This window comes from Zosterops lateralis, assembly GCF_965231275.1.
Source record: "Zosterops lateralis genome assembly, chromosome: 32".
Lineage (NCBI taxonomy): Eukaryota > Metazoa > Chordata > Aves > Passeriformes > Zosteropidae > Zosterops > Zosterops lateralis.
Window position 1 is genome coordinate 2,143,562 of NC_139792.1, and position 26,850 is coordinate 2,170,411.

At 62.2% G+C, this 26,850-nt stretch overlaps 3 protein-coding genes across 3 annotated transcripts; 1 reads left to right on the forward strand and 2 right to left on the reverse strand.

Moving 5' to 3' along the window:
* Positions 1-8,158: 8,158 nt before the first annotated feature.
* Positions 8,159-16,809, forward strand: GLI1 (GLI family zinc finger 1; the record flags this gene model as incomplete). Its single annotated transcript, XM_083881200.1, has 11 exons — positions 8,159-8,255; positions 8,350-8,427; positions 8,626-8,821; positions 8,993-9,143; positions 9,718-9,819; positions 9,908-10,048; positions 10,606-10,755; positions 11,432-11,596; positions 12,335-12,583; positions 13,504-13,783; positions 14,588-16,809. The coding sequence occupies 11 exons, from the start codon at positions 8,159-8,161 to the stop codon at positions 16,807-16,809; spliced, it is 3,831 nt and encodes a 1,276-aa protein (XP_083737326.1).
* A 963-nt stretch (positions 16,810-17,772) lies between these two features.
* On the reverse strand, positions 17,773-21,630 carry PRPH (peripherin; the record flags this gene model as incomplete). The annotated part of the gene is made up of 9 exons (XM_083881217.1): positions 17,773-18,947; positions 19,024-19,100; positions 19,229-19,278; positions 19,584-19,804; positions 19,887-20,012; positions 20,084-20,245; positions 20,315-20,410; positions 20,538-20,598; positions 21,287-21,630. 9 exons carry the CDS (start codon positions 21,628-21,630, stop codon positions 18,906-18,908), a joined length of 1,179 nt encoding a protein of 392 aa, XP_083737343.1. The 3' UTR covers positions 17,773-18,905.
* Positions 21,631-22,831: 1,201 nt separating this feature from the next.
* LOC310920993 (tubulin alpha-1C chain) lies at positions 22,832-26,850 on the reverse strand. The gene is made up of 4 exons (XM_083881050.1): positions 26,752-26,850; positions 24,926-25,148; positions 24,685-24,833; positions 22,832-23,840 (listed from the first exon to the last, which is right to left on the reverse strand). The coding sequence occupies exons 1-4, from the start codon at positions 26,752-26,754 to the stop codon at positions 22,866-22,868; spliced, it is 1,350 nt and encodes a 449-aa protein (XP_083737176.1). The 5' UTR covers positions 26,755-26,850; the 3' UTR covers positions 22,832-22,865.

A 26,850-nucleotide genomic window follows, 5' to 3' on the forward strand; every position in this document is an offset into this window, starting at 1 on the left:
GCACGTCCCCTCGTGCTCCCGCCCACGTCCGCACGCTCCCGCCGCGCTCGGAGCGCCCGCTGGCTGGGTGGGTGGGTGGGAGAGCGGGTCGCTGTGTGGGTGGGCTGGGATGGGAACGGCCGCGCCGGGCCGGGGGAGCCGCTCAGCCCGCGGGAAGGCGGCTGGTTCGGGGCTGGGGGTTACTGAGGGTTGCCCAGTGCTGCTGGGGGTTACTGGGTGCTACTGGTGCTGCTGGGTCTGTCTGGACCGGGGATGTTGCGCTGGGAGCAGCGACCAAGTGAAAGTTGCTGTCCCGGCCGCGGTGACGCAGCAGCCGCAGGACTGTCCCAGGGGGGCTGTGCCAGCTGTGCCACCCACCCTGCCAGCCCCTGGCCACCCCGAGCCTCGTATCCCACCGGCCGGAGGGTCCAGCACCCGCCCCGTGGGCCTCAGCACCCGGCCGGGCAGCGGGGTGGCCCCAGGGCCGGATGGAGCCACCGGCAGCACCCGCTGTTCCCGGGGCCCTGGCCCGGCTCCCAGGGGTTGGCGCGGGGATAAAGGGTGCTCCCAGCCCCCTGATGTCCTGCCAGGCCGTGTGATGGGGGCTGCACCTCTCCCGAGAGGGTGAGAGGATGGAGAGGACGGAGCTGAGCGATGGCTGTGGAATTTTGGGGACACTCTCAGCACTCTGCTGGCAGTCTGAGGGCTGCAGCCTCTCCTGGGAGGATGGTGAGGACAGAGAGAAGGCGGCTGAGGAATGGCTGTGGCATTCCAATGTTGTGTTTGGGGACTGGGAAACTACTGGATACTCCAGCCACAGCTGGGGTCCTGCTCCTGGCCCTGGAAGCGATTTGGGGAGCTGGCAGATGCTGTTGAACACCCTGAGCCCATGAGTTTCCTCCCACTCCTCTGCGTGTGCCAAACCTGAGCTGATGGATGCGGGTGGGCACTGGGGTTTGGGGGGAAGGGAGGAGGAAGAAGGAGCTGGATGAAATTTCTTCTTCAGAAATTCAGACCTAGAAAAGCTTTCCAGTTTTCCTGCTGCGTCCAGCTGAGGCAGAGGCTGCCTCTGCACGGGACAGGGTATGGTTGCATGGGGAGGGGATCCTCATCTCCCCCATATTCCAAAGTCTTTTCCACCTCAAAACCAAGGCCAGGTTGGGAGCTGAGCGTCTCCGGGCCCTCAGGGCCGGTCTGGTGGGACGTGGTGGAATAAACTCCGTGCTGGAGCTGGCTGAGCTGCGAGGATCTCCCTGGAGCAGGGAAGTTTCCATCCCGGAGTGAGTCAGCACGGACACCTTGTGACGCGCAGCCCGGGCGGGACAGCCTGGGGAGAGGCGGGCGGGGAGCTCAGGCTGCGGTGGGACCCTGCCTCGCTCCCCACAACCTGGGGAGCTGCTCACGGGAGGTTTAGATCGGATATTGAGGAAAATTCCTTCACTGGAAGGGTGATCAGGCACTGGCACAGGCTGCTCAAGGCAGTGGTGGAGTGACCATCCCTGAAATTGTTCAAAGCTCATGTGGATGTGGCACTTGGGGATGTGAATTAGTGGTTGCAGTGTCAATGCTGGGTTAATGGTCGGGTTTGACCATCTTGAAGGGCTTTTCCAACCTGAATGATTCCATTATTCCAAAGGTGGGTGGGCTGGAAGACATGAGGGCCTTTCACTCAGTTCCCCCAGGATGCTGTTGGGGACATCCTGCCCTTCACCCAGTGGCCCTGGGGTGATGTTGGGGACATCCCACAGCTCCAGTCACAGCACCAGCTCATTATCCTGGAGCAGCAGTGCCCTTCCCACCCTCCCAACCTGCTGCAGACGTGTCCTCACACCTGCACAGGTACCCTCCTGTACACACTGTGCACATGTTCACATGTGCTCCCTTCAAGAAGTGTTTGGATGCCACTCCCAGGCAGGATTTTTGTTGGGTGGGATCCCAGCAAATTCCAGGTGGGATTTTTGTTGTCCCCTGTTCAGGATCACAGGGCCTGGTCCATGGTGAGACTGAGGGTTCCCACAGGAACACAGTGAACTCACCCCAATCCTTATGGCACATCCAAACCTTTGGGAAGCCACAGGAGAACAAGGTGAACAGCTGATAAAATAAAATGAAAGAGCTGTCTCAGAGTGGGAACAAGTGGCAAAACAGAGTCAGGTTTCAGCTCCGCTGCATCCAGAGTGAGGTTGGGGGGGGATGTTTCCAGATGTTAGAACCCTACTGTTCAACTCCTGGCCAGGATTTAGGGGAGCAGAACTCTGGCTGGTGCCCCTGGAATGGCAGAGCACATCCTAGAGGGGATGGAGTTGCTGTGTGGGGACAGAGGAAATCTCCAGTGAAGGAACAAGCCACAACCACCACTCGTGGCAGATGGTTCAGGAGAAACAAATGTACCCCAGCAGGGAAAACATGGCTTTTGGGGATTTTGGGAACAGCCTGAGGACACTCACACCTCCACCCCTCAGCAGACAGAGGGGTCTCCTGCCCCAAGAAACTCCCTAAATCCCCAAGGGTGCTCCGTGCTCAGCATGTCAAGCCAAAGGCAATCCCACAGATTAACAGGATTCCTGTTTATATCCCATCCTTTAGCGGGTGCCAGAGTCCCTTCTGTGTCCTGCACATCCTCCTGTTCCCATCCTCGGAGGAATCCTGAAGGATGGAGTTGTTGGGGTCGGAACAGGCTCGGTGTCAGTGCCCTGACTGCAGTGGGAGGGTGGATTTTGCCACTTGCCCTGTCTGACCTTCGATCCCTGGGGATGGCAGGATGTCCAGCATGTCCCCAGCCCGCCCATGCCGTGATGGGACGATTCTTGATGCCATGGGAGGGAGTGGTGCCTGCCAGGGGCTCCCACAGCCGTGACTCAGAGCTGGGCTTTTATGGGTCCCACATGTTTCCATGTTGTTGCTTCCCTCCAGCGCCAGGGAGGAAGAGGGAAGCATAAAAATTCCTTACACCAGCTGCTCCCATGCCCCTCTCACCTCCACCCCAAAACCTTGCCCCCCACCCAGCCTCCAGCCTGGTGAAGGTACAGGCCGGGGAAGTGGCTTCAGGGGAGTGATTTGGGGGGTAACATGTGCTGGGGGCCAAAGCAAACAACGCGCAGCGAGGGTCTCCCGCCTGCCTGGGGACCACCTATGGAGCCCCCCCACCCCTGCCTGGCCTGCCACAGCTTCCTGAGCAGCTCTGCTGTGGTGGAGGGCTGGGAATCCCTTCTTTCCAGGGAGTCTTGCAGCCCCTTTCTGTGGGTTATCCCTGCTCTGGGTGTGCAGGACCCGGCTGCCTGCCTTCCCTTCCCCGAAGCACACGTGTGGCAGCGTGTGTTAACACGTCCAGAGACGTGTCAGTGCACGGCCCTGGGTGGGTGTGAGTGCATGTGGGAGGCAGGGGGAGATGGTTTTGCCCCTCTGAGATGTGGCACTGGGGTGCTGGGGGGACACCTGGAGGGGTGGGTGGGCTGGGAAGGGATTTCTGATCCTCTCTGGGAGTGCTGCAAATGGCAGAATTTTGGGATTGGGTTAAGAATGAGGATGTGACAGGCCTGAGAGAAGGAGGATGGAGTCTGGGATGTCCCAAGTCTGTCTTGGCAGTGTTGTGTCTGCACCTTTCCCTCCATACCAGCATAAACATCCCCAGCTTTAAGCTGGTTCTTCCTCTCCTCAGCTTTTCCAGGCCAGGGACCACCTTGGAACGAGCTTGGCAGCCCCCACCAGCACGGGATCATGACCCTGAGTCGTCCCCTTTCAGACCCCCTGAACCTGAAGCGATGCGCTTTGTGGAGCCGCGGTCCTGGGCAGATTAGCTGCCCCATGCGGAGGGGCTGGGGCTGCTCCTAAAGCCCGGCCTAACGGGAGGGGTCGGGGTTCCACACGTCGCTTCTGCTGCAGGCAGAGTTCAGAAAGATGTGGGGTCGGGGGAAGCAGCTCCCAGCTCGGGATGAGCTCCCAGGGCAGGGAAAAGGTGTTTGTTCCGTGGGGAATCTCCAGCAGGACAAGGGAGGATCGGAGTGACCCCGCCAGACCCCTTTGCCCTGGGCAGCAGCTGGGATGTGTCCCCATGGTCCCACTGTTGGTGGCACAAGGGAGTGTTGGCCCCTGACAGATCCATCTCAGCCAGGAGACTTGCAGCCCAGGTTTAGGGTCGGGGTGAGGGTGGGGTGGGTTTGGGGCTGTTGGGGTGGGCTCAGGGGTTTGCCTGTCCCAGCACAGACCTTGGCTCTCCTGATAAAAGGGTGCCCTGGAGTCTTCTGGGGTGTGTCCCCACCATGGCCCCTGTCGCACCACCCCACCCTTCCCTCTGCCTGTTCCCTCTGCTCTGGCCCTGCCTCGCTCCTCCCTGAGTGAGGATTTGGGGTGGCTGGGCCTCCCATCAGGCCCCCCATCCGACGTCCCTGTGTCCCTCCATTCCCAGGGGCTCCATCTGCCTCCCTCCCTCCTTCCCACCACTCACCACTTTTGGGGCGTCTCTGCTCCCACCACCCCTCGATTTTGGGGCATCCCAACACTCACCGGTGTCACCACCCTGATGTTGCCCCCCCCCAAAAAAAAAACCAAACCCACTCCCACATAAATCCCCACGCACACATGCAAACACGCAGGAAACCCGTGTGTTCACACAGGCGCTGACAGCACAACGCCCCCCCCCCAGGCCCCCCCCAGGCCCCCCACGCCGGGGGCTGTGCCGGCGGGTGATGGATTGTGCCACACACAGCTCAGAGCGATGGCGGGGGCTAATCCAAGCCCTGACATCGCATTCCTCCACAGTGGGGCTCCGGGGCGGTTAACCCTGCCGGGGCTGGGGGCGCAGGGACCCCCCCAGGGGTTGGGCTGGGCTGGGTGGGAGCCGCCCTGCTGCACCCACCGCTGCACCCACGGCTGGGGGGGAGAACAGGAGCGTTCCCGGCACAAATGGGAGCAGAAATTGGGGTCTGCAGTGTCGTGGGGTGCTGGGGTGGGGGTCTGTCCCGTCCAGGGTGTGGTGGGGGGTCTGCCCACCAGACAGGGGTATTGCAGCCGCCTTCTCCTCCTCTTCTGGTCTCATCAGTGCCCACGTCTGTCTCACACCTTCCCGGCATCTCTGCCCCGCCACCCGTCGGTGCTGGGGTCTGTCTGTCCCCGCCGCTCCTTGTGTCACCATCCCGACCTCCTACCCCATAAAGTCCCTCTTTCCCACCCCATAAACTCCCTCCGTCCCCTTTCTCTCTCTCTGCCTTCCCCTCCATCTCCTTCCCTCTCTCCCCCCGGCCCCGTTCCCCAGTGTCCTCAGGAAACTGGAGCCAGATGACACATTTTCGATGCGTTTGCAGGAAATAAAAGGCGAGGGGCTTTGGGGGGGATGGGGGGCGGCCAGCCCCGACCCCCTCCCGCGCCGCGTTTGGGCGTCTGGAGCCAGCCCTGCTCCGAGCGCTCCCGCCGCTGGCTGCGCTCCTGGTTTTCTTGGCAGAGAGGAGCAGGAATGTGTTTCAGTTTGAGTTTCTTGGCAGGAGGAGAGCGAGGGAAGATTCCCCTCATCCCGCCTGCGCCTGGCTCTCAAATTTATGCCCAAAGGCTGCGACTTGGGTGGGCCGCGGCGGTGTGCGGCCGGCGGGGGAGGCGAGCGCGGCGGTGGGCGAGACGCCGGATGGTTCCCATTGCTTCCCCTCGCTTCCCGTGCCTTCCCATTGGCTCCCGGCGCTCCCGGCCCCATCCAGCCCCCTCGGCTCGGGGGGCCGCCGGGCTTTGGGGAGCCCCTGCGGACCCCGTGGGTTGGAGGGGGGAGCGTCCTGTGGCTGGGGCCGGCGGTTTTGGGGTGGTTTTGGTGTTGTGTAAGTCGCTCCTTGTCGTGGGCTGGTTGTGGGGGATTGGGGAGATGCCACCTGGCACCCACCTGGCACCCACCTGGCACCCACCTGGCACCCACCTTGCCCTTGCCAGGCTGGCTCTGCTCATCAAAACCTCCCCCTACTTTTACCCAGCACTGCCTCAGCACAGCAGAGCCCTCATGGTCCTGCTGCACCCCTGGAGTTGGGGGCCAGAGCCCCCCAGAGCTGGCCCAGGGAAAAGGGGGGACACAGCCCAGGGGCAGAGCAGTGGTGTGAAAACCACAGGAGTGCCAAGGCGGGGATGGTGTGACCTGTGCTGTACCTGTGTGTTCCCCATGTGCAGTGACACACATGTGGGGCACATGTGGGACAGCCTGGAAATGTTCCAGGCCAGTTTGGACGGGGCTCGGAGCAACCTGGGCTGGTGGAAGGTGTCGCTGCTCGTGGAACAGGATGAGCTTTAAGCTCTCTCCCAGCCCATCCTGTGAGTCTCCGTGTGCCCTGTGTGTGTTTACCTGTGCCCTGTGTGTGTCCTTTGGCCGTACCTGTGCTGGTGTCACACAGGTGCTGCACGAGGTGTGTGAACCTGTGCTCCAGGGTGCTCAGGGCTGGTGGTCACCAGGGCAACCAGGGGGTCTCAGGTGATGGTTGTGGGGAGGAGGAGGGGGAGGTTTGCTGAACCCCAACCCCCCCATCACCTCCCAGGTGCACATACCCCTCTCTGGTGGGTCAGGCCGTGCGTCCCTGTGTGTGCACACACACCTGAGCAGCAGCGTGCACAGGGGGCTGGGGGGGCTGAGGTCACCCCAAAACCCCACAGACTTTAGGGGAGGGGGCTGCAAACCTTGTTAGCCCCGGCAGGCTGAGAACAGGTGGGAGGTTTTGCTGGGGCTGATCCCCAAACTCTCCTGCAAGGCCCAGGCCCAGGTGAGAGCCCCCTTCTCTGCCCCCTGTTTCCTCCTCATCTCTCTTTCCCCTTTCCCCCCCAGTTCCACCACCTTCCTGGGCAGCCCCCTCCCCTCTGCCTGCCCCGCTGCCCCCCCCCCCTCCATTCTTCCTGCCTGACACTCTCACAAAGCCCCTAGACGAGCTTTCAAAGGGGCAACTCATGCGGAAGAATTGCTGCCCCCCTCGCCCCCCCGGCTCCAAACGCAACCCAGCGCTTTTCCCAGCGGGGTGAGGGGCTCCCACTCCCCCAGACCCCTTGTTTGGGGGCGATTCCCCGCGTCTCAAAGGGGGAAGCCGAGGGGGCAGGAGCTCTTGTTCCCAGCGCCACCCACATCTGCCTCGTCCTGTGGTGGCTTCTCCTGCTCCTGTCCTTCATGTCACAGCCCTCGGGGGGCTCGGGGCAGGACAGGGACCAGGGGGGTGGGAATGGGTGGGCCCAGAATGGTGGCCCTGGATGGAGATGGACTTGGGGGGCAGGACAAGGACCGTGGGTGGGAATGGAGGGGGGGGGCAGGACGGTGATCAGGGGGTTGGGGTGTATTTGGGGCAGAATGGTGGGCCTGGGTGGAGATGGAGTTGGGGGGCAGGACAGGGACCGTGAGTGGGAATGGAGTGGGGGGACAGGACGGTGATCAGGGGGTTGGGGTGTATTTGGGGCAGAATGGTGGCTCTGGATGGAGATGGATTTGGGGGGCAGGACAGGCACAGTGAGTGGGAATGGAGTGACAATGATCAGGGGGTTGGGGTGTATCTGGGGGGCAGAATGGTGGCTCTGGGTGGGGCCAGGCTCAGGGCAGGACCCCACAGGCAGGGATTGACGGTGGGCTGGGCTGGGCCCCGTGGCAGGGGCGCGATGCGTGGGTGGGACAGGGCAGGGTGGGGACCCGCGGGCAGGGTGGGGACCCACGGGCAAGGCAGGGCTGGGTGGGACCTGCAGATGCTGGAGAATCCCTGGGAAGGGAGGAGTAGGGAGCCAGCGCTGGTCCTTGGCCCGGGAATGGTTCCGGCTGTGCCTCGCTTTTCCATTTCGTAGAATCCCAGAATCCTGGAATGGTTTGGGTTGGAAAGAGGAACCTTAAAGTCACGTTCTGACTCCTCACCATGGGCAGGGACACCTTCCACCATCCCAGGTTGCTCCAAACCCCGTTCAACCTGGCCTTGGACACTTCCAGGGATCCAAAGGCAGTCACAGCTCCTCTGGACACCTCTGGCCTTCCCCCACCCTCACAGGGAGGAATTTCTTCCCAATATCCCCAAAATTTCTATTTTAGTTCAAAACCAGTCCCGGGTCCCGCGTGCTGCGGCGCCCCCTGGCGGCCAATCCCAACCTCTGCCCGCCACCCCCTCCCCCCGCCCCGCCCAGGTCCCCGTGTCGCCCCCCGGGCCCCGCCGCCCCCTCGATGTGCCCCTGAGACACCCCCGGGCCCCATCGCGACATGTTCGACCCCGCGGGACCCCCGGCCGCCGGCTACAGCGAGCACTGCTGCCTGCACCCCCCCCACGGACCAGCCCCCGCTGCCCCGGGACCACCAGGTGGGTCATGGTGGGGGTCATCCACCCCCCCGAGGTCAGGGGTGCTATGGAGATCCCTCTCCCACACCCACCTCACCTGTCCTCCTTCCTGCAGGACTTGATTTCCCCGTGTGCCATCAGCCTGGGCACCGTGGGTATGGGCTGGCACCAGGAGCTGAACACCCTGGTGATGGTGAGTCTCAGGTTTTGGGGGGCCATGGGGCAGGGGGGATTCTGTAGAGGAGTTAAGCATCTCTCTGTTCTAAACTCAAAGTGAACTGGCACATTTGGGGCACTCCTCCAGCCTCCCAACACCAGGTGTGTCTCCTTGGGGTGTCTCCAGCCCCCCAGGGCCGTGCTGAGGGCAGTGCCCCCTGCTCTGCCCTCCCAGGCTCCCGCTTCTCCACGCCCCGTGGTGCAGGAAAGCTGGGCAAGAAGCGGGCACTGTCCATCTCCCCTCTGTCCGACTCCAGCATCGACCTGCAGACCGTGATCCGCACCTCTCCCAACTCCCTCGTGGCCTTCATCAACTCCCGCTGTGCCTCTGCCGGCGGCTCCTACGGGCACCTGTCCATCAGCACCATCAGGTGGGCACCTCCCTCCCCTCAGCCCCCTGCGAGCCTGGCTGGCAGCTGAGTGCTCATTCCACCTTGGGGAGCAGGGTGGGATGGTGGGGAAGGGATGGTTGAGATCCCTGGCTTGGCAGACCTTGGTTTGTCTCCTGACATGTCACCTGCTCGTCCCTCTGGTCTCCACAGCCCATCCCTGGGGTACCAGAGCCCACCTGGGCAGCAGAAGGGCCAAGGCCACCTGTACACGCCTCCCCCACCCTGCAGCTCCCACGAGCTGCCCACACGCCCGGGGCTGCTGCACCACCCGCCTGCTCGTGGGGCCCTGAAACACTGCCAGGTATGGGGAGCACCTGTGGGAGAGGGATCTGTGTGAGGGGGATCCGTGTGAGGGATCTGTGTGAGAGGGATCCATGAGAGGGATCTATGTGAGAGGGATCCCTGTGAAAAAGGATCTGTGTGAGAGGGATTTGTGTGAGAGGGATCTGTGTATGAGGGATCCGTGTGAGAGATCTATGTGAGAGGGATTCCTGTGAAAAAGGGTCCATGTGTAAGGGATTCCTGTGAGAGAGATCTCTGTGAAAAAGGATCCGTGTGAGAGGGATCTGTGTGAGTGGGATCCATGAGAAGGATCCATGTGATAGGGGATCCATGTGAAAAATGATCCATGTAAGAGGGGATACATGTGAGCTGGAGAACTGTGTGAGAAGGGATCCATGCTAGAGGGGGTCTGTGTGAGCTGAGGGTCCATGTGAGAGGAGATCTGTTAGTGGGGATCCCTGTGAGAGGGGATCTCTGTGAGTGGGGTTCCATGTAAGTGGGGATCTGTATCCATGTGAGCTGTGCATCCATGTGAGCTGTGCTCCAAGGGCTGTGTCCACGCTGACTGCTTCCCAATTCCCCTGCCCCGGCAGCAGCTGAAGCTGGAGTGGAGCCTGAGCAGCCCCCTGAGTGCCAAATTCCCAGAGGAGCGTTCTGAGGGTGACATCTCCAGCCCAGCCTCCACGGGCACCCAGGTACCCCCCAGGCCATGAGACTCCCCTGCACATCCCCACACTCCTGGGGGTCACACCTGGGAGTGCTCACCTGCCCGTGCTCCCCCAGGACCCCTTGCTGGGCATGCTGGATGTTCGGGAAGAGCTGGAGAAGGAGGATGGGAAACCCGAGTGTGAGGCTGTGTATGAGACCAACTGCTACTGGGACGGCTGTGCCAAGGAGTTCGACACACAGGAGCAGCTGGTGCACGTGAGTCAAGGCCTGACAAGGTGTTCCCACCCCAAAAGTTGCCCTCAAGCTGATGGGCAACGTCCCCCTGGATCAAGCCACAATTGCTGCTCCCAGTTCCCAACCACCTGCCCTGGGAGCTCACCATGATGTTGGAAGTTCTCTCCTGGGAAGGGAGGGATGTGCAACCCCCAGTTCTCCTCAGCCACTGGTGCTTCCTGACTCCCTCCTTTGCTCCAGCTTTCCTTCCTCCAACTCTCCCATATCCCCCTGACCATCCTTTGGACCATCTTGACCCCTCTGGCTGCTCTTGGTCCTCCCAGAGTGTCCCTCAAACATCCCCTGCATTCTCTGTGTCCTCCAAACACCCTCTGACCTGCTCTCCCCCTAACTCTGGCGTCTCCACCTGCCATCCCAGTCCCTCTATGTCCCTTTCTCCCACCTCATGTCCCTTTCTGCCATCCCAGTCCTCTCCCAATCCCTCCATACCCTTTTCTCCCGTGATATTCCTGTCTCTCCCTGTCCCTTGTCCCCCTCCCCAGTGCCACCAGTGCAGCCACACTTCTCTCCCTCCTCAGCACATCAATAATGAGCACATCCACGGGGAGAAGAAGGAGTTTGTGTGCCACTGGGCAGCCTGTTCCCGGGAGCAGAGGCCCTTCAAGGCTCAGTACATGCTGGTGGTGCACATGCGGCGTCACACGGGAGAGAAACCCCACAAGTGCACGGTGAGATGCCCAAAATTCCTCAAAAGTGATGAGTGAGCTGGGAAATTGAGAGGAGACAGTATGAGAGGGGGTACAAGTGGAGCAGCTGGAGCCCCTGGGGTCCGTGGGGTGGCAGAAGGGGATGGGCAGCAGGTGGATACAGGTATGAGGCTAATGGAATCCTGGAATGTTTTGGATTGGAGGGACCTTAAAGTTCATCCCATCTCACCCCCTGCTATGGGCAGGGACACCTTCCACAATCCCAGGCTGCTCAAAGCCCCATCCAACCTGGCCTTGGAGACACTTCCAGGGATCCAGGGGCAGCCACAACTTCTTTGGGCACCCTGTGCCAGGCCCTCTCCACCCTCATAGGGAGGAATTTCTTCCCAACATCCCACCTAAGCCCAGAATCACAGGGAATATGTTGGAATATGTTCCTGGATTGAAGTCAGGATGAGAGCTGGGTGTTGCAGTCAATCCCAGTTTGTGGGGACACTCTGAGGGGCTGCCATGGACAGGGACACAGCGAGGTGGCACAACCCCAGGGTGAAGAGCTGTGCCACGGTGTGAGGGTGCACCTGAGGAGGGCAGGTGTGTTGGGAGGTGAGATGTGTGTCCCCAGGGGTGTGGGATGTGTGACGACGTGGTCCAAGGCCTGGTGACAGTGTGTGACACGTCCCACCCTGCTCTGCCACAGTTCGAAGGCTGTAACAAGGCCTATTCCCGCCTGGAGAACCTCAAGACCCACCTGCGCTCGCACACGGGTGAGAAACCCTACGTGTGTGAGCACGAGGGCTGCAACAAGGCCTTTTCCAACGCCTCTGACCGCGCCAAGCACCAAAACCGCACCCACTCCAACGAGGTATGGCCCCACCCTGGGCTCCCCGTGTGCTTCTAGATCATTCCTGTCCTCTGAGAACTCTCCACATCCCTGGAGTTTGCCCCAACTCCCTCTTTTCCTGCTCTAAATATCTCTTTCATCACCAACACTCCCCCTGGCATCCCTTTACCTGCTCCTGGGGAGCTCCTTCCTTCCTCTGCCTTCTCTGAGCTCTCTGCAGCACCCACCGTGTCCCCTCCATGGGGGCTCACCCGCTTTAATGCCACCCTCAGCTCTCTCCAGAGGATGGCAAAGGGGGTTTGTGAAAGCTGGGAATTACCTGGGACAGAGCAAAGCTTAGTCCAGGTTCCCTACACAGAGGGAATAAACCTGAGACCTTGGGAGGTGGGAGATTAGGAAGATGCTAATAGAGTAATAGTTCAAGATTTTAGATTTATGAGGTCAAGCCACAGCCCTGTAACCAAGTTTGGACACCTATCCCCAGGTAAAACCCTATAAAAGTTTGGACACCTACCCCCAGATAAACCCTTATAAAATGCCAGGCTAACCACACCCCTGGCCTTTGGATGCATTAAATCAGATCTCTGAGCTATCCATCATACCCATCTCGTTCATTAACCACACGCAACCCAACCAAACCAAGATTGGGGTCACGGGCATCCCCCTGCTCACGACAAGGGGTTATTTTTGGGGAGGGGGCTGCAGCTGGAGCTGACCCCCTCCCTCCCTCCTCCTTTCCTGGTGGTTTTCCTGGAGCAGAAACCCTACGTGTGCAAGATCCCCGGCTGCACCAAGCGCTACACGGACCCCAGCTCCCTGAGGAAACACGTCAAGACCGTGCACGGCCCCGACGCCCACGTCACCAAGAAGCACCGAGGGGACGTGGGGCCGGGCCGGGCGCTGCCCACCCCCAGTGCCCCCCCAGACATGAAGCAGGAGAAGGATGCAAACGGCCCCAGCGAGGCTCGCAAGGACGATGGGAAACTCCTGGTGCCTGAGCTGGCCTTGGTGAGGAGCTGCGGGGGCTGGTGGAGGAAGGAGGGAGGGTTTGGTGGTGGGGGGATCATCCCCAAGTGATAAGATAAGAGGAAACAACCTCAAGCTGTTCCAGGCTGGATATTAGGGAAAATTTCTTCGTTGTCAGGCACTGGAATGGGTGGAATAGCAGCTACACCATCAAAAAAACACACTGCTACAGGAATGGGCTGCCCAAGGCAGTGGTGGAGTCACTGTCCCTGTTGGAGTGTCCAAAAAACACTGGGATGTGGCACTTGGGGATGTGGTTTAGTGGTGAACACTCCAGTGTTGGGTTAATAGTTGGGCTCGGAGATCTCAGAGGCTTTTCCAACCTTCATGATTGTGGCAGTGCATCCTCACACCCGAGTTTGGATGTTTCCAAATAAGGAAAAGGGTTTCGGTTTCACCTCAAGACTTTTAAGGAAGAAAAACTAGAATCTTCCATGCCCTTCTTCCCGTGGTTTGCTCAGTGCCAAGACAAAGGCACCTGTTGGTGTCTGTGGCTGTTCCTCAGAAATTTTCTACTGGGCAGTTTGCCAAAAGCCCTCCTAAAACATTAAATATTTAAGAAGGAGCACAGAGGTGCTCAGGTGCTTTTTGGGGTGTCTTAGCCAGCGATAGAGGTTTCTCTGCCCTGTGCCCGGAATTTGCTTTGTTTTTGTATCCTTTGTTATTTTCTCATTGATTAAAACCTTTTGCTTTTCGAAGCACACACAAATTATTTTAACCCATTTCTGCGAGGTGCTGGACACCTTTAGAGTGTATTGAACCCTCATGGAGCTGAAAACATCTGGCTCGGCGAGAATTTCAATATTGAGAATTTCAAAATGAATATCATTATTTTTGAAATTACAATTCCATGTGTGTCCTGGGTACCTGACCCCCTTTCCCTTGGCTCTGGTTCTCCCCAGAAGCCACAGCCCAGCCCTGGTGGACAGTCCTCGTGCAGCAGTGACCACTCGCCCCTGGGCAGCACCACCAACAACGACAGCGGCGTGGAGATGGCTGGAAACGCTGGTGGCAGCTACGAGGACCTGTCCACGCTGGAGGACGTGGTCCCTGGGGAGCCCGTGGGCACCTCGGGGCTCATGGCCCTCCACAAACTGGAAAACCTTCGCATTGACAAGCTGAAGCAGCTGAGGAAACCAGCGGCTTCCAAGGGCCTGAACCTGCCACCCATCCCTGGAGCCGGTGAGATCAGGGTGCCTCTCCCACTGGGATGTGGGGCCTGGCACATGGGAAGTGTGTGGAGGGGTCTGGTGGGCAGCGAGAGGTTTCCACACCTTGCTGGTGTTAGAAGTGGACCCAAAAATCTGGGGAAACCTCAGAGCCCTAAAGGGGTTCCAAGAGAACTGGAGAGGGATTTTGAATAAGAGCCTGAAGTGCCGGGACAAGGGGAATGGTTTCATGTTGAAAAAGAGGGCAGGGCAAGGTGGAATATTGGAAGAAATTCTTCCCTGTGGAGGCTCTGGCACAGGTTGCAGCCAATCCCAGTTTGTGGTTTTCCCGTGGGGATGCTCTGAGGGGCTGCCATGGACAGGGACACAACCAGGTGGCACAAGCCCAGGGTGAAGGGCTGTGCCACGGTGTGAGGATGCACCTGAGGAGGGCAGGTGTGTTGGGAGGTGAGATGTGTGTCCCCAGGGGTGTGGGATGTGTGAGGACGTGGTCCAAGGCCTGGTGACGGTGTGTGACACGTCCCAAGCTGTGGCTGCCTCATCCCTGGAAATATCCAAGGCCAGGCTGGTACAACCTGGTCTAGTGGGAAGCATCTCTGCCCATGGCAGGGGGTGGAACTGGGTGGTCTTTGGGATCCTCCCAATGCAAACCATTCCATGATTTTTCCAATCTAAATGAGTCTTCATTGCCACCTGCTCCCCATCCTCGCAGGCTCTAACCATGGAAGAGCCACATCCCAGCTCTGCAGGCGGCTCCTGTCCCTGCTCTGACATTCCCACTCTGTGTCCCGGGCTAACTCCTCCTTCTCTCCCCCAGGCCTGCCCAGGGACGTGCCCGGTGTCCCGGTGCCTCCCCCGGCCTCTCACCGGCGCATCGCGGAGCTGTCGGCGGCAGAGCTGGGGCTGACGGCCCTGGGCGAGCGCCGGAGCAGCGGCACCAGCACCGTCAGCTCGGCCTACACCGTGAGCCGCCGCTCGTCCCTGGTGTCCCCGTATCTGTCGGGGCCGTGCCCAGGTAGCGAGGGCTCGGCCATGCCTGGCGGGATGTGCCTGACCGACGGCTACGATCCCATTTCTCCGGATGAATCGCGGCGCTCCAGTGAGGCCGGAGTTTGCGGGGGGCTCCCGGGGGTGGGCAGCCTCACCCCGGCACAGCGTTACCGCCTCAAGGCCAAATACGCCGCGGCCACGGGCGGCCCCCCGCCCACCCCCCTGCCCAGCGTGGAGCAGGTGGCCACAGGTGGCCACGGGGGTGTCCCCGGGGGCTACCCAGCTCCTCCCGGACCTCGCTGCATTGCCAACGGCTTGTTGAGAAGGCACAGCTCCAATGATGGCCCCGGCTACCCAGGCGGCGTCCCTGCTCACCTGGTGCCCCGTCACGGCGTGCGGCGGGCGAGTGACCCCGCCAGGACGGTGGCCAAGGCTCCGGCCGTGCCCAGGGTGCAGCGGTTTAAGAGCGTGGGGAATGTGAGCGTGGGCAGGACAGCGCTGCAGCCCCTGGGCGGCTCAGAGGCCAACCTGCAGCGCCACGGCTTCTCCCCACGGCCCCCCAGCATCACCGAGAATGTCTTTTTGGAGAGTATGGGGGGTCCTGGCCCCGAGTCTGGCCTGCTGGAGATGGATCAGTACCTGAGCTATCCCGAGGAAAGCTTCCCTTGCCAGGGCACCGGTGTGGAGCTCCAGGGTGGCATCTACGGTGCTCACAGGACCATGGTGGGGACACACGGGGACATGGAGGAGGGGATGCTGCAGCCTGAGTTCTCCCTGCCGCAGTGCCAGATGAACCAGCGCTTCCCCAGTTTGCCTGCTGGGAACGGGGCCATGTCTGAGCCCTGGAATGGGCCCCCCCAGGGTGCTCTGGAGATGAACTCCAGGCAAAGTGTCGCTGCTGCAGCTCCCACCATGTCCGGGCCGCACTGTCCCCATCAAAGCGTCGAGTACCCCCATCCCAGCGCCTGTGGGCAGCATCCCAAACTGGTGAACTCGTGCCAGGACGGCGAATTTTCCGGGGGGCACCGGTTTAACCGACTCCAGATCAAATCGGAGCAGCGATACCCAGCGCCAGCCCCAGCACTTGCTCCCTGCCCCAGCGCCAAACTGGCCGGACCCGCAGCATCCCCTGCTGCCTTCGGCCCTGCCATGGAGGTGGGGCCGGGTGGGTTCCCCCCTGCAGGACCAGCACCGGGCGGGTACATGGGCCTCGCCAGCCCGGGCACCCGCAGGGCCCAGACCCCCACCCTGCAGACCAAAGAGGTGATGGTCAGGAACTACGTGGAGGCACAGCAGGCACTGATGTGGGGAGAGCAGCCCCACTCCAAGGGGAATGTGGCCGGTGTGGGGCTGGGCAGCGAGCCCGGGCAGTGCCAGGCCATGCCAGCCCCACCGTACCTCAGCCCCAGGTACTGTGGTTACCAAGCCAACAAACCAGATCACCTGCAGAGCCTGGCGGAGCCCCAGCACCTCCTGAGCCCTCCCTGCTCCAACCCCGAGATGATCCCACACCCTCCGTGTGGCCCGAAGCCACCAGGTCACCAAGGCAGCCTGAGCTATCCTGGCACCCTGGCACAGCCAGGGCATGGCTATGACGGGGTGGACACCAGTGCCCGGCGCCTGCCCCGCTTGCCCCCTGCCCGCCTGGTGCCTGACGGGCCTGGGAACCCCCCCCTGTACTACCCAGGCCACAGCCCCCATGGGCAGGTGGGCAAAGGTGGGCACAAACTGCTGGGCCAGGGGGCAGCGAGCTGTGGGGGGAACGGCCACTACGGCCCAGAGGGACTCAAGGGCACCTCCTGTTACTACCTGGACTCGGGGGAGCAGGTGTCCAACAGCCTGGACTCACTGGACCTGGAGAACACGCACCTTGACTTTGCTGCCATCGTGGAGGACGTGGAGACCCCCACGGCCCTGCCCAGACCCCCCAGCCCAGCTGGGGGGCTCCTGCTGCCCTCCTCTGGGGGGGCCAACATGGCAGTGGGGGACATGAGCTCCATGCTGAGCACGTTGGCAGGGGAGAGCCACTTCCTCAACTCCCTGTCCTAACGGGGGGTACCTGCCCTCAGGTGGGCACCTCTGCGGCCAGGGGGGCCCAGCGTGTTGGGCAGAGGTGGGAATCCTTCTCACACTCGGGGAAAGTGGGGAAACACCCCTGGAGTCCTGTCTTCTCCACTCTGTGAGTGTCACCCTCGTTCAGGAGGGTCCCAGACACAGCCCCAACCCTCCAGGTGACCTCTGGTTTTACTGGGCCCTTGTTGTGGTGCCTGGGACAAGGCGCCCCCGCGCAGCCTTAACGCCAAAACCAAAGAGCCCTCGCCCTGTGGGCCCCATCCCAGTGCTCCCAGTGCCCCCAAAACCCCAAATCCCAGTCTGTCAGGACTGCAAGCGTCCCCAGCCCTGCTCCGGGGGGGGGCAGCTCCCCAGAGGTGGGGCGGGGGGTGCCTGTACATAGTGTTCATATCTGTCTGTCTGTCTGTCTGTCCCCCAAAACCTCCTGTCTGTGAGAGCACCAGCAGTGCCACCCCCTCTGCTCATTAAACCCTTTCTCAGGGGACTGTCACTGTGTGTTTGTCACTCCTGCGAGGTGTTTGTCACCCCTGCTGGGGGTTCCCAGCTTGATCCCATCCTGGGGAGGAGTGGACAGGACATTCCTCGGTCCTCTGTGACCAAAACCCCCTGAGAGAAGCTTCCCCACCCTCAGTCAGGGATCCTGAGCTGTTCCTGGGGTGTTGCCATGACCCAGAATGAGCGATATTGCAATTAGTGCTTAAAATAATGCTATTAATTACGGAAAAATTGGTTAAAATAATTCATGCGAAAAATTACCTAAGATAACGTAATTAATCATGGGAAAAAAAACAACCCAGCTTAAAATAATGCAATTTTATGTAATTTTGTTCATGTAATTAATGGTGCGAAAATTGCATAAAATACGGCAATTAATTATGCCAAAGCTCCATGAAATTATGCAATTTTGTATAATTTGCCATAACACCGTAATGCAAAAAAGTACTTAAAATAACGCAATTAACGATGCGGAAAATCCTTAAAATGCAATAATGCAACGTTTGCTTAAAATAATGCAATTATGTGTGGAAGATATATTTAAACACCTGAATTATGCATAATTTGCTTAAAATAATTCAATCCATGGCGCAAAAAAAAGTGCTGAAAATAATGAAACAGTGCCAAAATCTGCTTAAAATAGCAAAACTAATAAGCAAATTTTGCATAATTTGGTTGAGGTAGCGCAATTAATCATGCAAAAAAAAAATTTTTTTGCTTTAAATAACGCAGTTATAGCGATCAAGGTGTTTCCCCGCACACCCAGAGCCTTGTCACGCTGTAATTAACCCGTAATTAACGCATAATTAACCCGCGGTGGCGATGGGGCCGGGCTGATGGCGCCCTCTGGCGGTCGCGGTGGGGAATGAGCGCTCTCGGTTACCGGGGGTGCGCCGAGACTCCCTGGGCCTGGAGCTCCCCGGGATACCGGGAGTGGCCGTCGGTCCTCTGGAAGTCCCCAAGAGGGAGCGGGACCCGCGAGGGTTCAGAGTTCAGGGCGTTGAGGCTCCTTCCTGCGTCCCCTCCCCGAGGCGGTGACAGCAGAGGGGACAGAGCGTGGGTGCCACTGGACCCGCCAACCCCGGTGCTGGTTCCAGTGATGGGAGAGGAGGTGAGACCCCCCAGAGTGGGAGTCGTGGTGATGTAAGAACGGGACTCCAGGGGCCCAAATCCCCCCCAAGCCAGGAGATGGTTCCCTTTCTGCCCCACTCCCCAGGGCAGGGACACCAGAGGGGACAGCGCTTGGATGTCACCGCACACACCAACCCCGGTGCCAGCTCTGGTGGTGGGACCCCCTCGGCCCCAGGGGAACACTCGATAATAAATACAGCTGGGGTTGTGGTTGGGAGAATAATAAATAGGCAATAAATAGCGATAAATAGTGGGGGGACAAGGCACAGGGACACATTGCAAAGGCACAGGGACACACCGCAGCGTCGTGCCGTGGTGCTGACAGCAGGAATAGGAATTGGGGCGCTCCCAGCCCCCCTGCTCTGCTCCGTGCCCCGCCCAGGATGCAGCAGGGTCTGGCAAAACCCCCGCCATGGGCTCGGGGCCATCGCAGCAGCTCCTCTCTGTCACTTCCCCGCTCGCTCCTTGTGCGACTCCGTCACCACTTGCTGCAAGAGGAGAATTTGGGGATCAGTCCCGTAGCAGGGTGGGGCCTCCCAGGCAGGGGGCACCCCCAATTCTCACCTGCCCATCCCGTGTCTCGATGGTTTTGATGAGCACCATCCTCCGTGCCGGGCTCTCCGCGGGCTGGGGCTCCAGCACTGGGCACAGAGGGGCCATCAGGGCCCTGTGCCCTCCCTGACACCCTGGGCAGAGCACAAGGACCCCCACACCCACACAGGGTCTCTACCCCCCAGAGATAGTGGGAGACCCCCAGCTTGTGGCTCACCTGAGCTCCTCATGCTGAAGGAGGTGGTGGGGTGCAGTGGGATGGTGATCCTGGGGGGGAGAGGGGGATGAGGAGGGTCTGGGGCTCCTGGACATCGCCAGTGACCCTGGCCCTTCCACACCCTCGAGTTTATTACCCACATCCCAGCTCAGCTGGGGGCTGTGCCCATGGGCAGCCAGGCTGGCACCTGGAATGGAGCTGGAGGCAGCTCCCCCCCATCCCTCCAGCCCCTGGCCTTGCCTTTATCTCAGCAGCAAAAACCTCCCATGGGAACCTCTTGTTTTGCTGTGGGAATGAGGCCTGGGGACCTTCCCCGCCGGCAGAGGGGACACGCCGAGCTCCGGGCTCCCCTCACCGGCTCTCCTCGCCCTCCAGCAGCTTTCGGTACGTGGCAATCTCGATGTCCAGGGCCATCTTGACGTTTAGCAGGTCCTGGTACTCGCGGAGGTGCCTCGACATCTCCTCCTTCATCTGCTGGATCTCCTGCTCCAGCCTGCCCACCACATCCTGGTAGTTCCCGATCTCCTCCCCGAACTCATCCTCCATCTCCCGCATCTGCCGCTGCAGCGCCTCGTTCTGCGGGGGAAAAAGGGCTGCAAAAGGGGCCAGGTGGGGTCTGGGCCTTGCACAACCCCCCAAAACATTCCCTAGCTCTCACCACGCCCTTCAGCCCGTCCACCTCGCAGGTGAGGCTCTGGATCTGCCGCCGGGACTCGTTCATCTCCTGCTTGGCCAGTCGCAGCGCCTCGTGGTTCCTGTTTGCTGCATCCGAGAGGTCGGCAAACTGCGCGGGCCGGGCCAGTCAGGGCTCTGGGACGGCTCAGCCGCCCCAAAACCCCTCCCAGCCCCGGGTACCTTTGACTTGTACCACTCCTCGGCTTCCTGCAGGTTCTTGACGGCGATGCTCTCGTACTGGGTGCGGATCTCCCGCAGCGCAGCCGTCAGCTCGGGCTTGCAGATCTCCGCCTCGGGCAGCCCCGCCGGGCTGGGGGCGCTCCCCTCCAGGTCCCGCAGCTCCTGGATGGGTGTGTGAGCATCACAAGGACCTGACCTGTTCCCCCTCACCCCATCCCGCCCCGGCCCCACCTCCTCGTGCAGCTTCTTGAGGAAGCCGATCTCGTCCATCAGCAGCTCCACCTTGCGCTCCAGCTCCAGGCGGGACAGCGTGGCGTGGTCCACGTCCTGGGGGAGAGGCCGGGATGAGCTGCAGGGCAGCGCGGAGGGGATGGGAACACCCTGGGGTCCGCCCCGGCGGGTGGGGGGTGAGGGTTCGGTCCTGCACGGAGAGACGGGCCCGCCGTCCCCTCACCTTGCGGAACAGCACCAAACTCTTCTCGGCATCCTCGCGCTTCTGCGTCTCGTCCTCCAGCCTGGGGACGGCAAGGGATGAGATGAGGAGGTGGGGGAGGAGATGCAGACCCTCCTCCTGCCTCCTGTTGGAGCCCCCTCCACACGCAGCGGAGGCGAACGGGGATGGAGCGACCCCAGCGCCCCAGCGATCCCCTCCCAGCGCCCCCACCTCGCCCTGCCCCTCCCAGTGCCCCCGCCTCGCCCTGTCCTTCCCAGTGTCCCCACCCTGCCCTGCCCCTCCCAGTGCCCCCCATCCCTGCCCTGCCCCTCCCAGTGCCCCGCCTTTCCGCAGAGCCCACAACTCCCAGTATCTCCCAGTGCCTCCCAGTGCCCTCTGAGCATCCCGGGTGCCTTTCCCAGTGTCTGCTGGGGGTATCCCTTCCCGGGGATCCTTTTCCCCGGATATTCACCACTCCCTGCCGCGACTCGCCCGGGGCTCTCCCATCCCCATCCCGCTGCATCCTCCGCTCCCCATCCTGGCGCAAGCCTCATCCCACCACATTCCTCATGCCAGCGGATCCCCCACATCCTCCAGTCCCCATCCCGTGCATAACTCATCCCGACACATTCCCGATTCCCATCCCAGTTCATCCCGGTGCGTTCCCTGGTCCCCGTCACATCCTCCAATTCCCACCCCGGCTCATCCCTCATCCCGCCGCATCCTCGGTCCCCATCCCGCCGCCTCCCCCGGCCCCACCGCGGGCCCACCGCTGCCGCAGGGCCGCCAGGTCGGTGGCGAGCCCGTCGCGCTCGGCCTGGAGCCGGTCCCGGTCGCGGCCGAGGCGCTGCAGCCGCTCCCGCAGCCCCCGCAGCTCCCCCTGCACCAGCCCGGTGCGGGGCCCGGTGGCGGCGGTGGCGCGGCCCAGGGCGGCGCGGAGGGTCCCGTTCTGCCGTTCCAGCGCCCGCACCCGCTCCAGGAAAGCGGCGAAACGATCGTTCAGCGCCGCCAGTTCCTCCCGCTCCGCTCCCCGCGCCGCCGCCGCCGCCGCCAGCCGCCCCGGGGCCGCGGTGGGGGGCGGGGACAGCCCGGGGTCCCGGTCACGGCGGCTCATGGTGGCACCGGGAGGGCGGTGGCCGCCGGTACGGGCTGTTTATAGCGGGCAGCGGCTCCGCCCCGCCGGGGGGACCCAAGGGTGCGGGACAGAGAGAGGGGAGGGGTCTCCCGGCCGGAGGGAGGACCAGGGGTTGCGGATGTCCCCTCTGAGGGGGCGGGGAAAGGGGCTGGAGGTGGTCGGAGACCCCCTCAGGATGAGGGGCAGGGGCTGCAGGCAGTGCCCTTCAGGGGGGCTCGGAGACCCCCTCGGGATGAGGGGCAGGGGCTGCAGGCATTGCCCTTCAGGGGGGCTCGGAGACCCCCTCGGGATGAGGGGCAGGGGCTGCAGGCAGTGCCCTTCAGGGGGGCTCGGAGACCCCCTCGGGATGCAAGGCGGGGGATGGTGGGTCCCCCCTCGGCGGTGCAGGCAGGGGAAGCACCACGGGCGGGGGGGAGAACGGCCAAGGGTGCCCAGGAGACACAAGACCCCCACCCACCCACCCACATGGGGTCCCCCCCAGGTAGCACAGGGGTACAGACCCCCCCAGCGGGGATGCAGAGAGGGACTGGGGGCTGCAGGGCTCAGGCAGAGCACCCACCTGAGCTGGGGCCCATCCAGGGAGGGGGAGCCTCTCATCCCCACCCCTCCCTTTCTGTCGGGGCCGCCGTGACTCGGCTCTGCGGGAGCTGCCATGCGCGGGGCAGCGCTGGACAGCGGGCTCTGCAACCCCCCCGAGCCCCCCCTTTCCGGGCAGCCGGGGCGGCTCTTATGGGAAGGACTCGGTGCCCTGCCCAGAGGATGTGGGGAGGGTCCCCCCCCGCCCAGGACCCCCTCCCAGCTCTGCAGAGAACCGCACCGAGGGTGGCTCCCTGCCAGTAGCAGCATCACACCACGTCCAGCCCATCTGCACCGGGCATTGGGGGCTCTCAGAGGTCCCCACACACCTGGTGACCCCCCAGGGCCAGCAGGACGGCGAGGAGGACATGAGCCCCCCACCACTGCAGACAGCCCAGCAGGGCACTGCCAGCTGATAGCACAGGGGCCAGCCAGGGACCCTGACCCCACACAACCCCCCAGCCTCTCCCAGTGCCAGCTGGCAGCAGGGCCGGGCAGCCAGCCCAGCTGAGGCCCCCCTCCCTCCCCTGGGATGTCCCCCCAGGTCACCACAAGGCGGATTGTCCCAGCACAATGAACGAGACAACATTGGAAAGACCCATTTTAATGACCAGCAGTGTAACAGCAGAGACAAGGCACTAATATTCCTCCCCTTCCTCATCGCCCTCCAGGCTGTCAGCCCCCACCTCCTCATAATCCTTCTCCAGGGCAGCCATATCCTCACGGGCCTCCGAGAACTCCCCCTCCTCCATGCCCTCCCCCACGTACCAGTGCACAAACGCCCTCTTGGCGTACATCAGGTCAAACTTGTGGTCCAGGCGGGCCCAGGCCTCGGCGATGGCCGTGGTGTTGCTCAGCATGCACACGGCGCGCTGCACCTTGGCCAGGTCGCCCCCGGGCACCACCGTGGGAGGCTGGTAGTTGATGCCCACCTTGAAACCAGTGGGGCACCAGTCCACAAACTGGATGGAGCGCTTGGTCTTGATGGTGGCGATGGCGGCGTTGACATCCTTGGGCACCACGTCCCCGCGGTACAGCAGGCAGCACGCCATGTACTTGCCGTGACGAGGGTCACACTTGACCATCTGGTTGGCCGGCTCGAAGCAGGCGTTGGTGATCTCGGCCACCGTCAGCTGCTCGTGATAAGCCTTCTCAGCAGAGATGACCGGGGCGTAGGTGGCCAGCGGGAAGTGGATGCGGGGGTACGGCACCAGGTTGGTCTGGAATTCTGTCAGGTCGACGTTCAGGGCTCCGTCAAAGCGCAGGGAGGCCGTGATGGACGACACGATCTGGCTGATGAGGCGGTTGAGGTTGGTGTAGGTGGGACGCTCGATGTCCAGGTTGCGGCGACAGATGTCGTAGATGGCCTCGTTGTCCACCATGAAGGCACAGTCGGAGTGCTCCAGGGTGGTGTGGGTGGTGAGGATGGAGTTGTAGGGCTCCACCACAGCTGTGGACACCTGCGGGGCCGGGTAGATGGAGAACTCCAGCTTGGACTTCTTGCCGTAGTCGACAGAGAGGCGCTCCATGAGCAGGGAGGTGAAGCCAGAGCCGGTGCCACCGCCAAAGCTGTGGAACACCAGGAAGCCCTGCAGCCCTGTGCACTGGTCAGCCTGCGAGGTGGGAAGAAGAAAACAAGACCAAACTGTCAGTAATTCTGAGCTTCAGCTGGCACTGACTTGCCCAGGAAGGCAAATTTTCCTCACAGAATGGCAAATATTTGTCCCAGGATCTCAGTCCCTGTGATTCCATATGGCCTGGTCCAGGGAGAGGGATCCCTTCCTGCAGGGATTTGGGGACACTCAGTAGAGACAAGAAGGGGCATGTTTATTCCAGGCAGCAGAAGTTGCTCCTCTCTGTGGCCACACGAGGACATTATTAGGGTGCCCCAGTACCACAGCAGGAACCACCACACTGGGGGACAAAGTGGCCCTGACCTTTCATATTGGACACTGACTCATGGTGGATACCCCATCTCTTGAGAGACATCCCAGCAGCTTCTGGAATAAGTCAACCACAGCTTCACCCCCTGTTTTGCCAAGAGGGTGCAGCAGGAGCTTATCCCACAGGAGCCCATGGGCAGCCAGCTCAGCCTTTGATGTGCCAGGAGCTCCCGGAGCGGAGCCGGTGGCGCAGCAGGTCCGGCCACCCCGGCGCCAGCCCCAGCGTGGGAACCAGAGGTTCAAAGAGCTCGGGCAGCCCCACCAGTCAAACCAGTGCTGCACCAGCACCCAAACCATCTGTCCTGGCCGTGGGGCTTCCCACCCTCCTCCCCTTGGCAAGGCTTAGTGCTGGGCTGGGATAGGGGCAGCAGGTCCCTCCTGGGACAGCCCCACCCTCTGGCCCAAAGTGCTGATGGGCTGAGAAGGACTTGCCCAGCGACATCTGGACCTTCCCTTTGTCCCCACATCCCCCGCAGGGATGGACCCACCCCACGAGACCCCACAGGACACTCACCAGCTTGCGGATTCGGTCAAGGACCAGGTCGATGATCTCCTTCCCGATGGTGTAGTGCCCGCGGGCGTAGTTGTTGGCCGCATCCTCCTTGCCCGTGATCAGCTGCTCGGGGTGGAAGAGCTGCCGGTACGTCCCGGTGCGCACCTCGTCTGCGGGGACAGCCCCGGGCCCCGTTAGCGCCCGCCGCCAGCCCGCGCTCCCCCCGCCCCATCCCGCCGGCCGCCCCCCGCCCGCCGCTCACCGATCACCGTGGGCTCCAGGTCCACGAACACGGCCCGGGGCACGTGCTTGCCGGCGCCCGTCTCGCTGAAGAAGGTGTTGAAGGAGTCGTCCCCCCCGCCGATGGTCTTGTCGCTGGGCATCTGCCCGTCGGGCTGGATGCCGTGCTCCAGGCAGTACAGCTCCCAGCACGCATTGCCGATCTGCACGCCCGCTTGGCCCACGTGGATGGAGATGCACTCGCGCTGCGGGGGCACACGGCACCGGCTCACCCTGGTTGGCACCTCTCTGTCCCACCCCAGCACCCACCGGGCTGGGAAGGGCCCCTCCCCAGGGCTGGATGGGGCCAGATCCTGCCCAGACCCATTGCAGGGAGTGCTCAGTTCTGGGGGTCCCATCCTGTCCCTCCCCAAGGCTGGATGGGGCCAGATCCTGCCCATTGTGCTGGGTCTGGGGGTGCACCCGCTGTGCTCAGCTTTGGTGTTCCCATCCTGCTTCCCCTCCCCAGGAGCTGAGTCTGCACCAGTTGATGTCCTTCACCCTACACACCCCACAGAGCCAGGAATGGGGTTCCCCAGCAGAATTCCTAGTTGTGACTATTCACAAAGGCTGGATGGGGCCAGATCCTGCCCAGACCCATTGCAGGGAGTGCTCAGTTCTGGGGGTCCCATCCTGTCCCTCCCCAAGGCTGGATGGGGTCAGATCCTGCCCAGACCCACTGCAGGGAGTGCTCAGTTCTGGGGGTCCCATCCTGCCCCTCCCCATCGGGACGTGAGACCCTCCCCATTGAGGGACAGAGCGATAACACGGTGGGCACAGGCTCAGCCCCCCAAGCCCCGGTTGTGCCCTGGATCACTCAGGGCTGGCCCAGCATCATCCCAAACTCCAGCTGGAGACACCCAGGAGCTGAGGAGGGAGGTGTAAAGGGACCCCCATGTTTGGGGCCAGTGAGCACAGCCCGTGGGGTTCCAGGGACGCAGCAAGTTCTCAGCTCTGGGGGTCCCATCCTGGCCCCCCAGGGAGGTGGAAACCTGCACATTCATGCCCCCACCACCTCCTGCGAGCCGAGAATTGGGGTTCCACAGGGTTATTCCTGCTCCCCACCATTCCCAATCCCCACCATCTATAGCACACAGCGACAGGGACACTTCAGCCCCTTCCCCAGCGGGCTGCTCACAACTCCTCGCTCCGGGGGCAGCCTTGGATCTCACGGAATGTGGAGCCACTCTCTCCTCCACCAGACTTTGCACAACCCCGGATTGTCCCGGTCCCACCGCAACCCTTAAACCGCGATTGTGGGGGCCCGGCTGGCAGGCAGCTCCACCCGGGACAGGAGCAAAGTTCGGTGACCAGGAGAACTTTCCTGGTTGTGCCCGGGCCACGCTGAGAGCCCGGGATCTGCCCCCCCCCCGCCGTGACTCACTGCCACGCGTGTCCCGGCGGACAGAGCCGGGGAGGGGGGCATGGGGGGTGCCCCAAATCTCCTCCCGGCCGGTTCCTCTCAGAGGGGTGATGGAAGGACGTGATTAGTACCTGTGTGGGGGCCCGGGGGGGAAGGGTCCCAGGCAGCGACCCCCGGCTGAGGAAATTCCGGCGGACACACTCACCCCCACCTCAAGTCCTGCCCAGGACGAGCAATAACTCGTCAGCTCCTCGGGACGCCCCGAACACTTGAGGAGCCCCCAACCCCTCCAGACCTCCTCCCACGTGGTGCAGGGGCCTTGGGGGGGACCCGGCTCGCACCCACAGCTCAGCCCCCCGCGCTGCTCTGGGGGTCCAGCATTCCCAGGGGGGGGGCTCACCCCACGCCGTGCCCCCCTCACGACCCCCCACGCCCCCAGCCCTCACCATGGCCGCTCGCTGTCCGCGCAGTTACGAAGCCGTCGAGGAGGGAGGCGGGGGTCGCCCCGTCGGGCCCCCCAGATATACCCCGGGGGCGGGGCCAAG

Bases quoted from the DNA above. Each gene is read 5' to 3' on its own strand.
- LOC310920993 (XM_083881050.1), bottom strand. The intron at 24,834-24,925 runs GTGAGCGGCGGG...CTGTCCCCGCAG, and splicing joins CCTGGAGCCCACGGTGATCG to ACGAGGTGCGCACCGGGACG. The intron at 23,841-24,684 runs GTGAGTGTCCTG...CCCACCTCGCAG, and splicing joins TTGACCGAATCCGCAAGCTG to GCTGACCAGTGCACAGGGCT.